Source organism: Malurus melanocephalus, unplaced genomic scaffold, assembly GCF_030028575.1.
Source record: "Malurus melanocephalus ecotype Western Australia unplaced genomic scaffold, MMel_1.1 scaffold_253, whole genome shotgun sequence".
Lineage (NCBI taxonomy): Eukaryota > Metazoa > Chordata > Aves > Passeriformes > Maluridae > Malurus > Malurus melanocephalus.
This window is the reverse complement of record NW_026623485.1, coordinates 613,764-627,229: the sequence shown is the minus strand read 5'-3', so window position 1 is coordinate 627,229 and position 13,466 is coordinate 613,764. Positions and strand designations below refer to the sequence as shown.

Genomic DNA, 13,466 nt, shown 5'->3' with positions numbered 1-13,466 from the left:
CCCCCTCCCAGCGTGTGCGCGTGCGCGGCGCGTGGGCCGGGAGGAGGCGGCGGCGGCGGAGGCGGCGGTGAGGGGTGAGTGAGGGAGGGAGGGACTGAGGGAGCGAGGGAGGGAGCTCGGACCGGGCACCGACCGGGCACCGACCGGCACCGACCCGCTCCGCTCCCGTCACGTTCCCCTCGTTCTTCGCCCCGGCACTCTGACGTGTCTTTGCCGGCGCGGTCGCTCCGTGTCTTCAGCGGCGGCTGTGGCGGTGCGTGGGTGCTCAGGGCCTCCGTCCTCCCCGCTCCCGGGCGATAGCGTGAGGGACAGCGACCGCGACTGCCGGTGCGCGTCCCGCTTTTTCTCCCGGTGYCTCTCCCAGTGCCCGTCTCGCTGCCGCAGGGCCCTCCATACCTGCCCAAGGGGCCATCGCTCGCTCCTGTCATTGACGGGACCTGTAGGTGCAGACGGTGCCCCGAGGCCTCTCTCCTCCGTAACAAGAAGGCGATTTCCAAACCATGCTGTCACCATCGAGCCGCTGTTCCATGACCTGGTCCCATCTCCGGCGGGGTTTGCAGAGGGGCAGCGGGGAAGTCCGGAAGGTCCCGGGCAGATCAGCCTGCACGGCACCCGAAGGCGAGCACAGCACGGCTGGCASGGGCACACCGTGGGCAGAACGAGCSCTCGTTTGTCAGTRGATCTGGAGCAGTTTTTCTTGAATCAGTAACGCTGCTTTGGCTTTTGGCATAGAGAACGCGGCCCTGGGGTTCGCATTGTGCTGCSTTCCCTGACAGGGGGTTAACCATGAGCGGGCACTCCCCTGGCCCGACCAGTACCGAAATGAGAAGAAATGCCCCCAGAGTATGCAGAGCTCAAAGCTTTTAGGAAAAGGGCTGCCTAGCCGGTCCGTTAATCTGAACCTCATTTAAAGCATACTGGTAGACAGACTGGGTGTTATTGCTGTGATAAGGCTGTCAGGRATTAAAATAAGGGCTTTCCTGCTCATGAGTGGATGTTCCTGAGTGGCTGGATCTGRTATATATGTGGGGATGCTGGAGTGTGTTTTGGGTACTAATGTCATATTTGAAAGASCACTCAWTAACACCAATGCAGCCCAGYGTGGAGCTGGAACTGTGCTCCCATTTCAAACTCAGCTAATCTGCYTTGGCTTGTATCTTCACGTAACTTTCATTTGAAAACAGGAGCATTTTAATATTTAATACTTTTTTTTTCTAATGCAAGTGTAGTTAACAAGGAAGTATTGATCATGTTATAGCAGCTCCTCTGCACTCCTGGTGAGTGAGATGAAGTGCTTGGAGGTGCACAAAGGCTCTCTTTCTGAGAAACCCTGTGGAAATGGTTCTGTTCTGCAGGGAAGCACCTCTATCACTGCTTTTCCTCAATGAACCCACCTGCTAGACAGGTTTTTTTTTTCCACGTGGTTTAGGAGTCATTGAGTCTGTGCGAGAATGCAAAGGAGATTCCAGTTGTGAGGATGYCAGTTGCCATGGCAACACTATTTCCCATGGATTTTGGTCCTGTCGTAATTACGCTCTTTTTCTCACTGATTTGGGAGCTCTGTGGCCCTTGGGGATGTTAGTGCCAGAGTTACTGGGGATGCTTCCCCTCACCAGATTGATCTAACGCTTTCCTAAAAGACCCAGCTGCTCATTGCCAACGCTGGCTGCTGTTCCCTTGCATCACAGATGATTCAGGGGAATTTTYTGGGAACGTTCCACAGGTGTCACATCTTGGCAGGGAAATATAAGGAGAGAGAAATACGACTTTAGGGARCTAAATATGAACTGTGCTTTCTAAGCATGTAGAGAGAGCTCTTTAAAACCCTGCAGAGGGTTTATCTATGGCACAAAGCAATCTGATGGGAAAAAGAAGGAAGAAAAAGARGTATTGGTGCTTTACTGACTTGCCAAGGTTTGGCTTGGGGTGAAATATTGCTCTTTCCGCATCAGTACTCACAGGTGGGAACTTTGTGGTGTCATGTGGGATGCAGTCCCTGCAGCAAGGGAGGCAGCCCTCAGCACCCAGATCGTGGGTTTAGCTGGCCATGTGCTGCCAGACCTATGACACCGTGGCTGCTGCTCCACTGTGTGCTCTGTAGTAAGCTGTGAGTAGCCTCACTAGTGGTAATTCACCTCTGCTGTGAGCCAGAGATACCAGAGACCTTCATCGCAGAATCTCCTGTCACGAGTGGGCTGGRTGGAGCTGCCCTCCCTGTCCCTGAGGATGGCAGGGGACACTGTGAGGGCCCAGTGTAGCAGATTGTCTTGGTGACTGGGATCACAGAGTCAGTGCTGGGARCCTGCCTCCATTCACAGTGGTTTTGCTAATATTAACTTTAGTTCCATYTCAGCTCAATGGAGGGAAAAACTAGAAAGTGCCATAAATTCAGCYGGGCTTGTCAAAGCTGTCAAATTACCCCCTGACAAAGCTCCTGCCTGTAATGACTACAGCATCAGCTGGAGGGGATGTCTGCGACGGGGTGACAGCGCCTGGGCTCAGCACCGTTACACTTGTGATGTACTGTCATTGGGGGCTTCTGGGTTCCAGTCGAGGGTGACACTCTGAGCAGAGTTAGTTTAAAAAAAAATTAAAAATCTAAGGATGTACACCATCATCCTTTCCTCTGTTCTCAGCCAGAGTAATGCTGACTGCTAAATTCTAGTAAAGGTCTTTCTTGGTCCCATTTGTTAGTATTAGGAGTCCAGAGAGATAATGTCTTTACACGTATAAAAGGTGCTATTGATTTCCTGTTACTGTTGTCCTGAAATGTGCACAGGGTATCTATGGAGCAGTGACAATCCTCCATCACTAGCTTTATGGGAAAAGAATGCTTATTGAATCTCTTCCCATAAAATATAATCTCTTTCTCCCTTCCAGAATTTGCTGGCCCCTGTGGGAGTCCCTCATGTTATGTCTTTGAGAAAATTGATTTTTTTTTTGTCTCTGCTTTGTACACTTGTGTTTAGTCTTATTTTTAATTTGGCTCATGTGATGTGAATTGAAGGCTTCCCTAACATTAAACATGCTTTCTCAGTCTGGTATTGCTTCTCTTTCATATAGATTAACACTTTCAGAATGTTTTAAAGTAAAATAAAGATATATTCCTGGCACAAGTCTCTCTTGTTGTTGTTGTTGGGTGTTTTTTAGTCTGAGCAAGACATTGCTCTGCTCCTTCTCTCCAGGCAGGGCTGAGGCACTGACAGCTTTTCAGCTGCTTACAGGTAACTTCGGGGTAAGTTTCTGGAGAGAACACACACTGATTGATAGTGGCTGAATTACGACATAGCCAAGAGCACAACATGCGATATTGTCTGCTCAAGGAGCAAGGTGGTCTTTGAACTTGAACAGTGGCAAAMATACTCTGTCAGATTTGTCCTTTCCTCTGTGTAGCAAATGACTGACKATGGGATTTTTCCTTTCAGGGAGGAAACGGCAACATGAATTCATAGATGATGAGTAGGATGCCAAAGCCAGAGATGACAGTGCTCTTGAAGAAATGCTGGGTAGAACAAAAAGGTAAAAGGAACAGCTAATTGAGTGCATTTCAGAGCCTGTGGGACTTTGTGGGGTACCTTTCCTCACGAGGCAAACGGCACACCCCCTCAAACCAGAGCTCAGTGTTCTGAATTCCCTCCACCTCCATTTTGCATGAAGTCCCAGTGCTGCCTCTCACTCCTGACCTGCTCTCTTTCTGCTTAGGTTTTCCCCAAAGTTCTGTACCTAAAACCCACGGGAYTTGTCCTTTCCACCCTGTCCCTGCATGCGTGCGCTGGCAGGTGCTGCAGTTCTCCTTGCCCCACCAGCCCAGCAGTCACTCCAGGCCTTTGCTGCCGTGATTGTGCTCAGGGCAAAAACAGAAATGCAAGCTGCACTGGACCAATCCATTTGCAGCCAGTGTTGTGCTCCAGAGGGTCAGTCAGCCATGCCTGTTCCTGCTGGGGCCATGCCCCTGAGCAGGTGCACACAGCTGCAATGTTGGAAGTGCTCTGCAAACAGGTGCCTCCAACAGGAGTGAATCACTSTCTGCTATTCTGATGCTTTTTACCACGTTTTGTGATAATGCTGTTGAGATGCCCAGAGGAACCACTTCTGTTGGCTCTTTCATTCTGAGAAATTCTCTCTGTAACGGAGGCGTGATAGTCCACTTGGGGAGGTAAAAGGCAGATTTAGTCATACCTGCAGAGCACCACGCAGTAGAARGGCCTTGTTAGACTCCTCCAGTGGCAGCAGAAGTGGTTGAAGCAAAGAATGAGAAGCAAGAAAATCTTTGTTAGTARTGTAGCTCTGCTGCAGCAGTTTCATGCTTGTTTGTGCAGGCTGACTTCAATGCCCCAAAATTCAAAATCAAATGTTGCCCTTGAAAGTGTTCCAGGTTTGCAGTGATGGTCTGCCTGTTGCCCCTGCCTCACATCTCTCTCTGGCAGCAGCTGAGTGGGACACAGGGTGTTTCTGGGGCAAGCAGAGGATCTTGTCAGTAGTGTGTAAAGGGCCGATATATATAAATAATAGTTTCTGTTCTCTGTGTTGTTTTCAAAGCAGGAATCAAAGGGGAATTCCCTGTAGTTCAGGTGTTTGTGCCATTTGGCCAGCCAGAGTTCTTGGTCTCCTTGTAGCCTCCCAGCCTGATACAACAAGAGCCTGTAATGGACAGACCTCTTTGCTTTTGCCCATGTTTAAAATATCCTCTAAATATACTCTGAAACACTGATTGACTTATTTTGTATAAGCTGTCCTACAGTTGAAATACATGATTACATAATTTTTAGTTTATTAACACCAGAGTTAAAAATTTAAGGATACTTAAAATAGTAATTAGCAAGTTTCTGTTGTTGACAATCCATATTTTGGGAGATSTGATAGTTTTGTTTGTTGTTTTTATGCATATGTATATGTGAAGGCTGTTGATGWGTTTTTCAGCTATTTCCATAGACTTGGATGTGAATCTGTTATACTCTTTGGGTTTCAACATTCTTCACCRTCAGTCTGGAGAGCTTTGAGTCTGTAAAACTGGAGAACAGCCAGTGCTGGCAGGACTTKTGTCCCTACAGGAGTGCTGTTTCCCCAGAGCCAGGTTGTGCCTTGTTCCTCCTGGTCCCTGTTTGGGGTGCTGGAGCCCAGCCAGCACWGAGYARTGGTGGCTGCAGCACCCACAAGGCMGGGTGAARTATGGAACAAGGAGRCTTTTCAATATTTGCTKAAGTTTTAAGGTAGATAGATGTGTTATTTTACTGCTTGTGCTGCTCAGCRTTGGCTCAGGGTAGACACATGGTGCTGGTGCTTTAAGGTGGCCAGTGGCCACTAGCTGTGCTCAGCGTTGCCGTTGCCAGCTCCAGCATCATGGCACGTGCTGTCTGCTCAGCAGTGGCTGGAAAGCTCTGAACAGACCAGGTTTGGCATTAGCACAATCACTTCTGCAGRCATTGTGCTTTGGGCACTGCCAAGTCCTCACTGCTTCTGCTTCCTTMCAGCACATGGTGTTTGGTGTGACCCAGGGGACAGACTTTTGCCTGCTGGACTAGCTTGTGATCTTTTGGTTTTTCCTTCAGGCGTGTCAGCTTTCAGGTTTTCAGTTGCAGGGAGCAACGGGCAATACCTGTTCTGTTCTGCTGGTTGTCCTGCGAATGCTGGCATCGATGAGCACTGGCAGGAGTGGGAGGTGCTGTGTGTCACCCCTCTGATGACATGGGCTGACAGAGAGCTCTTGAGTGAGGGAGTCTAAGGGAGAGTCCCATGGTTTGGGGTCCTGTAGACTCACTACTGATGTAGATTCTCTTACTGAGGTGCAGATGGAACTTTTCAGAGAACCTGACTGTTGGTGTTTAGCCCACATCTTGCAAGCAGTCAGGAGAGGAAGGTGAATCACTCGCTTGTATCCTTTGATCTGAAAGTTCAGTGTTAGTCCTTTTCTGTAATTTCTTAGTCACTGTATTTGAAGCTCTTCCCCTCAGAGTTGGAGGCAAGGCAGGAGGAGGAGATGCCTCCTCCAGCTCTGAAAATGCTTGATTTGAGATAGAATCAAKATTCTATCCCAAACCAAAACATTTTAGAAAGGCCATGTCATGTGTCAATGGCTATTATTAGAGACTGGGTCTCCAAGGTTTTCTGATTTTGTCTGTGGAGTTTTTTTTTATTTGCTTTGGTTTTTTSYCTCAAAAATTACTGATGTTTTTGAATAGTACAGGTTAATTCCTCAGAGGAGCTATGAACAACCTTTCACTGCAACCYTGGGTGTTTTAATCCAGATACTTGCTCTCAACAAACTTGCTGTAAACCATACAAGTGCTTTTGTACAGATAAACTTTTCGTATCACTCTTGAGAACATAAATTGGAATTTTGATTGTGAAAATTATTGGCAAAGTTTGGTCATGTGGAGCAGGTTGTACAGTGTGTGTGACAGGCTGTTGATGGACATAAACAGAGATCTAGGAGAAGATCCTGGGCTTCCTGTAAGTATTCAGGTGAAGTTATGCTGACTTACTGTACATTGTTTCCCTGGCAGAGATGGCCCTTTAGATAAATGTTAAATAAACATTAAATACAGACTGACACTGTCAAAAGGAGGATGCAGCTCACTTAACACTGAAAGTGGCACTTCATAGAGACCTTTTGCAATTTGTAGTTCAATAAAAAGGGTAATCTGTRTAGAAATATTCTGTGCTTGCTTATTCTGTCCTTGTCTGCCAGTGCTGACAGGATCACGTTCCTAGTTTTACCTTTGTGGTGTCCCAGGCTGAAATAYTTCATATTTCACACTCTGGGTTCTATGAATAATGGACGTGCCTGTCTTAGCAACTGAGGATCAGCAGCAAATTGTATTATTCTGGAGTAATAGGGGTTTTCTGCATTCTTTACTCTTTTTCATCTTAATTTTCACTTCACTATTGAGAGTGAGRAACTGATTTACTCCACTTCAGGAGAAAAAATATTATTGTACCAGTATTACTGTTCCAGTCCTTCAGGGCCGGAAGTTCAGGGGAAAATCAGAACTCACAAATGAACCCATCTCGGTGAAAACAAGTTATTTCTGTGTATTTTCTGCAGCTACTGTTTGGATATATTTCTCATTTCTTGCAACTCTCATGGGTCACATGGGAAAGAATAGTCTTAAAGGTTGGACAAGGTTTAGGCAGACCTAGAAAGAAACTGCTCTGTAGCTAAAACTAGTGAGAAAATATTAAACCAATCATTTTTGCTTATAAGAACTGCTCTGTACCCTTGCTGACAAAGCAGAAGGGGTTTGTGGGCTCCCTGTGAGAGAGCTGGAGCAGTTCTGCCATGGTGCCACTGAGAGCAAGGCACAAGTGACTCTAGTTTATAACACTGGGATTACTCTTCCATTTGGTTTACCTATTCATAAATAATGATGGGAAGAGTCAGGGAAATTCCTTCTCATTGTGAATTTATAACAGAGTCCAATTGGGGTGGAGTCCTTAAAAGATTTGGGATAATGCTTTYAGCAATGATGCTTTTAATTTAAAGCTTGAGTGCTCTGTGTGTTAATGATGCTTCCTGAGGGAATCACAGGACAAACTTGGTTTAGTAGTGCCAGGATGGGTTTTTGGGCAAAGGGCAGTGCTGTGTGAGCAAACTGGCTCAGATAAATTTGACCTTGCCTCTGGCTTCTAGTTCTGGAATCCATGTACCTTTGAGTACCTTCTACCTCTGTTACCATCACYGATTCCTCTTCCTTTGGTTCTCCTGTTGTTCTTCCTTTGTTGTCTTCCATTACTCATTCGTCTATTCTCAGTGCCTGAGGCTGACAGTTGGTGACTGGTTTGGCTCTCGGATCCATATTTATTCACTTAATGTAGACAGCAGTCCAATTCTAGATGATTTGGAAAAGATATTTGTTTAAAAGCAAGAACACAACTTCAGGAGTATAACTTTAGGGATCTTAAACATCCTTCCCCATTTGTTCCAGCTGTGGCTACAGATCTGATCCCAAACTTGTGCTRAGCTTTGAGCCATGCATCCACTGCAGAGCCAACACTGCATGATGGCTTCTGGCACTGAGAGTTTGCAGGATTTACACTTGCTCCCTGGGGAGAAGGGTTAGGATGTGGGATAAACTATTCCCAGAGAGCAGGCAGGCTATACAGCTTGTTACAAGCGGATAACAGCTTAAAAAAAATTAAAAACTAATCCTTCCATGACCCTCATTGAAGACTGCACTAAAATTCTAACTGAGAGGACCATGGGTGCCAATCAGATTCATTCCTTACACAAAAAAACCTCGATTGTCTTATTAGAACAGAAAGCAAAGAGAAATGTCCTGAATGTCGTGTAAGAAATTGTCTTTACTAAATCTAGCCCAGCGTTTATGAGCACTGTATATATTATTTGATTTTGCCAGAATTACATAAACACGGGTAAAATTGTTAATGTAAGTTGACTACCAGAGTAAATCACAGCCTAATTATTCTTTTTTTTCCCTGGCTAAAATTAGAATTTGATATAGTGGTCAATAGAYATTTTCTTTAATTTTTGAGACATAATTTCTAATAGCTAATCCAAATGAATTGGAGAAAGTTGCTGCAGAATTGAAAAAATAAATTATCTGAATTTTATGGTGAGTTACTGGTAAATCCCCTTAGTTGGAAGCTTTAATTTACCTCATACTTCATTTTTTTATCCTCTAACTGGCTTATGGGTGTATATTAGAGCAAAATGATTGTTACTTTCTTATTGCCACTGGGSTGCTGGGAGCAGGTGCCAAAGTGAAGGCAGACCCCAGCCTGTCTWGCAGGGAGCTAAGGCCTAGGGCTGCAGGGGCAGCATGTGGGGCATGGTGGGACAGCTACTCCCTGGCACTGCTGCCTGCAGCAAAGGTTGGCCCTTGGACCTATGTCAGTCCTCCTGGAGCTGTGTGGTACTCTATGGGAATGGCTGAGGGACCAGCACCCAGGTGGTCACRTTTTTCCCATCTGGAGCTGGTGCCCCCTCAGAAGAACTGCATTGTTGGTCCTGTTCTTGGTTAAACAGGTAAATTCTGTGTTTTTGAGGCTACTGGTTTAAATATCCACARACTCTGTATGGGGCTTTGCACAGCAAAACCATCTTTCCACAGGGTCCATTAAAGGGGCCAAGGCTTTGCAGTTGTACTTCGCTTTAGCCTGGTGTGAATTCCCTGTAGCCAGCAGAATTTAACTAGAGATGATTTGAATGTAGTCTTCATATTTCTGAGGGAAACAAATGGGCTCAGAACTGCAGAAGGAACAGCAAGAATGATGGATCCAAAGCCCATAGTGTAGAAGGTGACTGAGCTTTTGTCCATTCTGAGTCCAGTATCCTYAGTTCCTGGTAATGTACATTCTCTTCAACTTCCCCACATGATGTTGGGCAAGTTACTTGAATGGCAGAGTGTTAGGTGGAGTATRCTTCTTTGGAGAACCTTTTGGAAGAAATTTTTGAATATTTACCTGGTTTTGATAAACCTGGGAATTGGCAGTTGTACRTGACGAATGCAATGACATGTAGTAACAGTAGGTTTGTCTACACACATTGTCTCGATTAAGTCTTGGGTTTATTCCTTGAAGAAACACCATTAGGTTATGTAAGTGGAGAGAGTAGAGGGCAAAACCATTTCATTTCTATCATGTCAGTGTTTAAATATCGTATCTTTTCACACTTGTGAGAGTATTTTTGTGAAARCACTTGGCATTCCTTGCTTCCAAATCACGACATAACTTTGTGCAAACAATTCAAAAGAAATGGGGTTCCATCATTGTCACTATGGCTATTAAACCTGWCTGAACTGTTTTCCTTTGTGCTGCTTGCCATAGCAACAGAGATGTGTAATTTGCTGAATATCCATAACAGGATATTTGAATTTAYTCTTTACAGTTTTATTTCTGCATATAGCTCAGTATGCCAAATCATCACATTAACCCAATTAACCAAGCCAGACCCACATCTGCCATGGACTGCCAATTAAGAATTTAAAAAGAACTTGATATTTCACCTCCCTTTTAACAAAACCAACCCAGACACCAATCACCAGCATAGCAGCAGCTTTTATCAGTGTGCTGATAAAAATTATTCATGATTTAGACTGCACAAACTCCTGGCACATCTCTTCTCTTGCTGCTTATCAGCGAGAGGTGGCTCTGTGCGTGTGCCCCTGGAAAGGTAAGAGCGAGCCAAGTTATCCCACATCACCCATGCACAGAATCTTGTGCAGTTCAGTACCTCTGTTCCTTTATAGCAATTGGACGGAGTTTTAAACAGCAGGAGCTGGGAAACTTCAAAGATACCAGCAGCACTTCAATTCAAATRGCTTCTTTCTTATCATTTTATTGCTCAGGAATTAAATGAAAATATTTGGGGCTTTGCTGGCATGCTGAATGCAAAATCCCCTTTTAGTATCTGTGGTATTACACAGATCACACTGCTGTAGTAACCTGTGTGCACAGAATCACACCTAACTTTAGGTGATTTGAGGTGTGGGAGATTCAGTTTAGGGGTTTGTGTTTCCTGGTTGAAAACCTCAGGTTGAGGAGGAGAATGAGTTCATTAGCCAGATGGAGCAGAGTTCATACACTGCTTCAATAACCCCTTAAAAATGCTTTATTTGTCCTCATCCACACAAATTCTCATTGTTTTTATGGACTAGAAGGGATCTAGAAAGTTAGACAGTGCTCCCAAAGACATGTGATAGAGCAGGGTACACACAGATCAGGTTGTGTTAGTCCTGGCAGTGGAGCTGTTCCCAATTGGTGCAGTRGCAGTTCCTCTGTCCCCAGGGTGTGCAGGCCAGGAGAAGGCAGCCAATGTCCTGAACAACCTTGTTCCTCAGAGCATGGACCTGGTTACTCTAATGAGCCACAGAGGCACAGAATAAACTGCTGGGGCTTTGGGGGGAAGAGACAGATGTATGCTTGTGTGTGCACATYGAGCTGATTTGGCATTTAATTTAGTTTGTGGGTGATGTTAGGGTGATGTGACCCATGTGGAGTYTCAAAGGTGTGTCCAWAGGGTGTCAGTGAATACTGCAGCGAGGGCTGTGACTGAAATGAAYGGTTGTGCCAGTCTCCCTGGCAAGAACAGGAAAGCTGTTTGTGGCAGCAGTTGCTGTGTGTGCACAGGGAGCAGCATGAGTTCCTGCCACGAGCATGGGAGGCTGCGAAAACAAACCCAGCAGCTCTCCAGCATCCCTGTGTTTACCAGAGTGAGGAACTGTGTCAATCAGAGGAGCTGYGTTGGCCCCATCATTTCCCTCATCTTTTCATTATTTGGTCTTGCCTGGATACCTACATGGAAACTCAAATCACCTTGGAATGCCGGCCTGACATTACTGGGGCAGGAGAGCGACGTGGCTGGAGGTGAGCTGTCTTGGAGCAGAGGCACTGGGCTAAGCCAGGTGCCTGTTTCTTGCTGAAAAAGAGGTGGCAAAGACAGGTCTGTCCAGAGGGGCTCCAGCACCKGCCACCCTGAGGAGAGCACTGAAGAGGAGTTCAGCATGGACTGGCCCTCCACACCTCAGTGAGGCATCAACCAAAGGTCCAGAACTGGCATCAAGAAGTCTGATACTATCTTTTGCTATAATGCAAACTATGAGGTGCAATAACTACATGGGCTACCTCATGTCTCTGCTAAGCATTCTGGTTGTCTTGGAAGAATAACCAAGGAGAGATATAAATTTCCTAGAATTCATCCGAAAAAAATGGTAGCTCTTTGCCAATGTGGAAACTAGAAAAGTTTCCATTTCCAGCATGTTTTGAAGTGCTGAAGGAAACAACTGTCTTAGCTGATCCTGTGGCTGCATTAGTATTTGTGGGTATTTATAGGACACTGTACCAGATGAGCTTGCTGACCGTCGGGAGTGAGCCTGTCATTCTGGAGCCTCTTCATCAATGTGCCTTTCACGCTCCACGAGATTAGCAGCTGCTGAAAATAGGAAAAAGGAATTTTCCTTTCTTCTGTCTTAGAAGAGACCCATCACACCATCCTCCTTTCATATGGGCTTGGAAATGGCTTCGGTCTTTACGAAAGCCAAAGCACCAACAGGTCTTTTTAAAGAAGTTCCGCTCCCAGGAGGATCTAAGGRAAAATATCCTTTTTGTGTTTAGTCACACACATCAAAGGAAACAATCGTTCCAGTCTTGGTTTGCATTGTGCAGGCATTAGCTGTGGTCCAGTTCCACAAGGCTCTGCTCGAGGAGGCTGAAGTGCCTGTGCACATCAAGCTTTGATGGAGATGGGGCAGAATCAGCCAGGCCAGAACATGTCACTCCTTGGRGTGTGTCAGTTTTGAGAAGGAGAAAACTATTTCCTCGGTGTCATGGGCCCCCTTCACAGCCCCCTTCACAGCCCCCCGGCCCGATCCAGTGCGTGCTGAGTGGGACCTGTGACACTGTACACTCACTGTACCTGAGAGGTGGGCAGAACTCACTCAATCCTGTAACATCTCCTTGGCCACTGTAACACGGTTCTTTCTGCAAATCACAAATCCTCACCTCCCTGCACAGTGCCAAGAACGCCCTTTTCACCCGAGCATCGTGCTGTGCACCCCGGAACGCTACGGCTCTGGAAAGGGGCCTACAGTACCCTGAGTGTTCAGCAGTACTGAAAAGTAGGGAAATAACCTTTGCAGCCTCAGAGCCGCCGGTCATGGCAGGGAAACAACTCCGGGCTTCGTCCGCCACTTAGAAAGGGGGTAAAGCCGGCGGGCTGCTCCCCGCCCGAGGGTTCTTCTCCGGTCTGGGGGTTCTGCACCTCTCCCTCCCTCCCGGCAGCGCCGGGACCAGCCCAGCCGGGCAGACCCTGTGACCAGGACACGCCGGTTCGACACCGGCATTACCGAGGGCGGTGACAAACGCGGTTCGCAGGTACCGCCTCTTACAAAACGGCGCCGGGGCGTCCCGGCGGGGGTCGGTTCGCTTTTTCGGTGCAGCCTCAGCCCCGGTAGCCGGTGCGGGGCGGCCCCGCCGGGCGGGGACTGGCGGCCGCGCCAATCGCCGCCTTTGTTTGGGGTCACCGGGCGCGGRGGGGCGGTGCCCGCCGGGGCCGCGCGCAGCCAATGGGCGTGGCCGGGGGCGCGGCCGGCCGGCCGGAGCTCGCGCTCCGTTGGTTCCGCGCGCTGTCACTCTGGCGGGCGGCGCTGCTCGTTGGCCGCCGGCGCGCCCGGCTCCGTGCGTCAGTCGTTTAGCCCCGCCTCCCCCGCGGGACGATTGGCCTCGGCGGCCGTCAGTTGCGSGACGTCGGTTCTTCAKTGGCTGCCGCCGCCGTCCATCTCGCKCTCCRTCCCGCCCCCCGTGTCCGCCCGGCGCCGCCGCTGAATGGTTGAGGCGCGTGCCACTGAAGCGSTGCCGCGCTGCCATTGGCTGGSCGTGCTGTCCATCGCGCCCATCCCCTCTGCGCGCCCGCCCCCCGCCGGCCGGGATTGGCCGCCGGGGATGTCAGTGCGGCGGATCGACCAATGGGCGGCGCGGGGCGTGCGCGGTGCGCGCGGGGCGGCCGGGCC

At 47.9% G+C, this 13,466-nt stretch overlaps 1 protein-coding gene across 2 annotated transcripts in view; it reads left to right on the top strand.

Moving 5' to 3' along the window:
- The first annotated feature begins 12 nt into the window (after positions 1 to 12).
- Positions 13 to 13,466, top strand: part of CAMTA1 (calmodulin binding transcription activator 1) — a 233,463-nt gene continuing 220,009 nt past the window's right edge. Inside the window, exons 1-2 of one of the 2 annotated variants that reach the window (XM_057375572.1) lie at positions 13 to 74; positions 3,426 to 3,519. In XM_057375572.1, coding sequence (XP_057231555.1) covers positions 3,453 to 3,519 — 67 coding nt within the window. In that variant the 5' untranslated portion in view covers positions 13 to 74; positions 3,426 to 3,452. The remainder of the gene's footprint in view (positions 75 to 3,425; positions 3,520 to 13,466) is intronic. The other variant, XM_057375573.1, reaches the window with a different exon arrangement.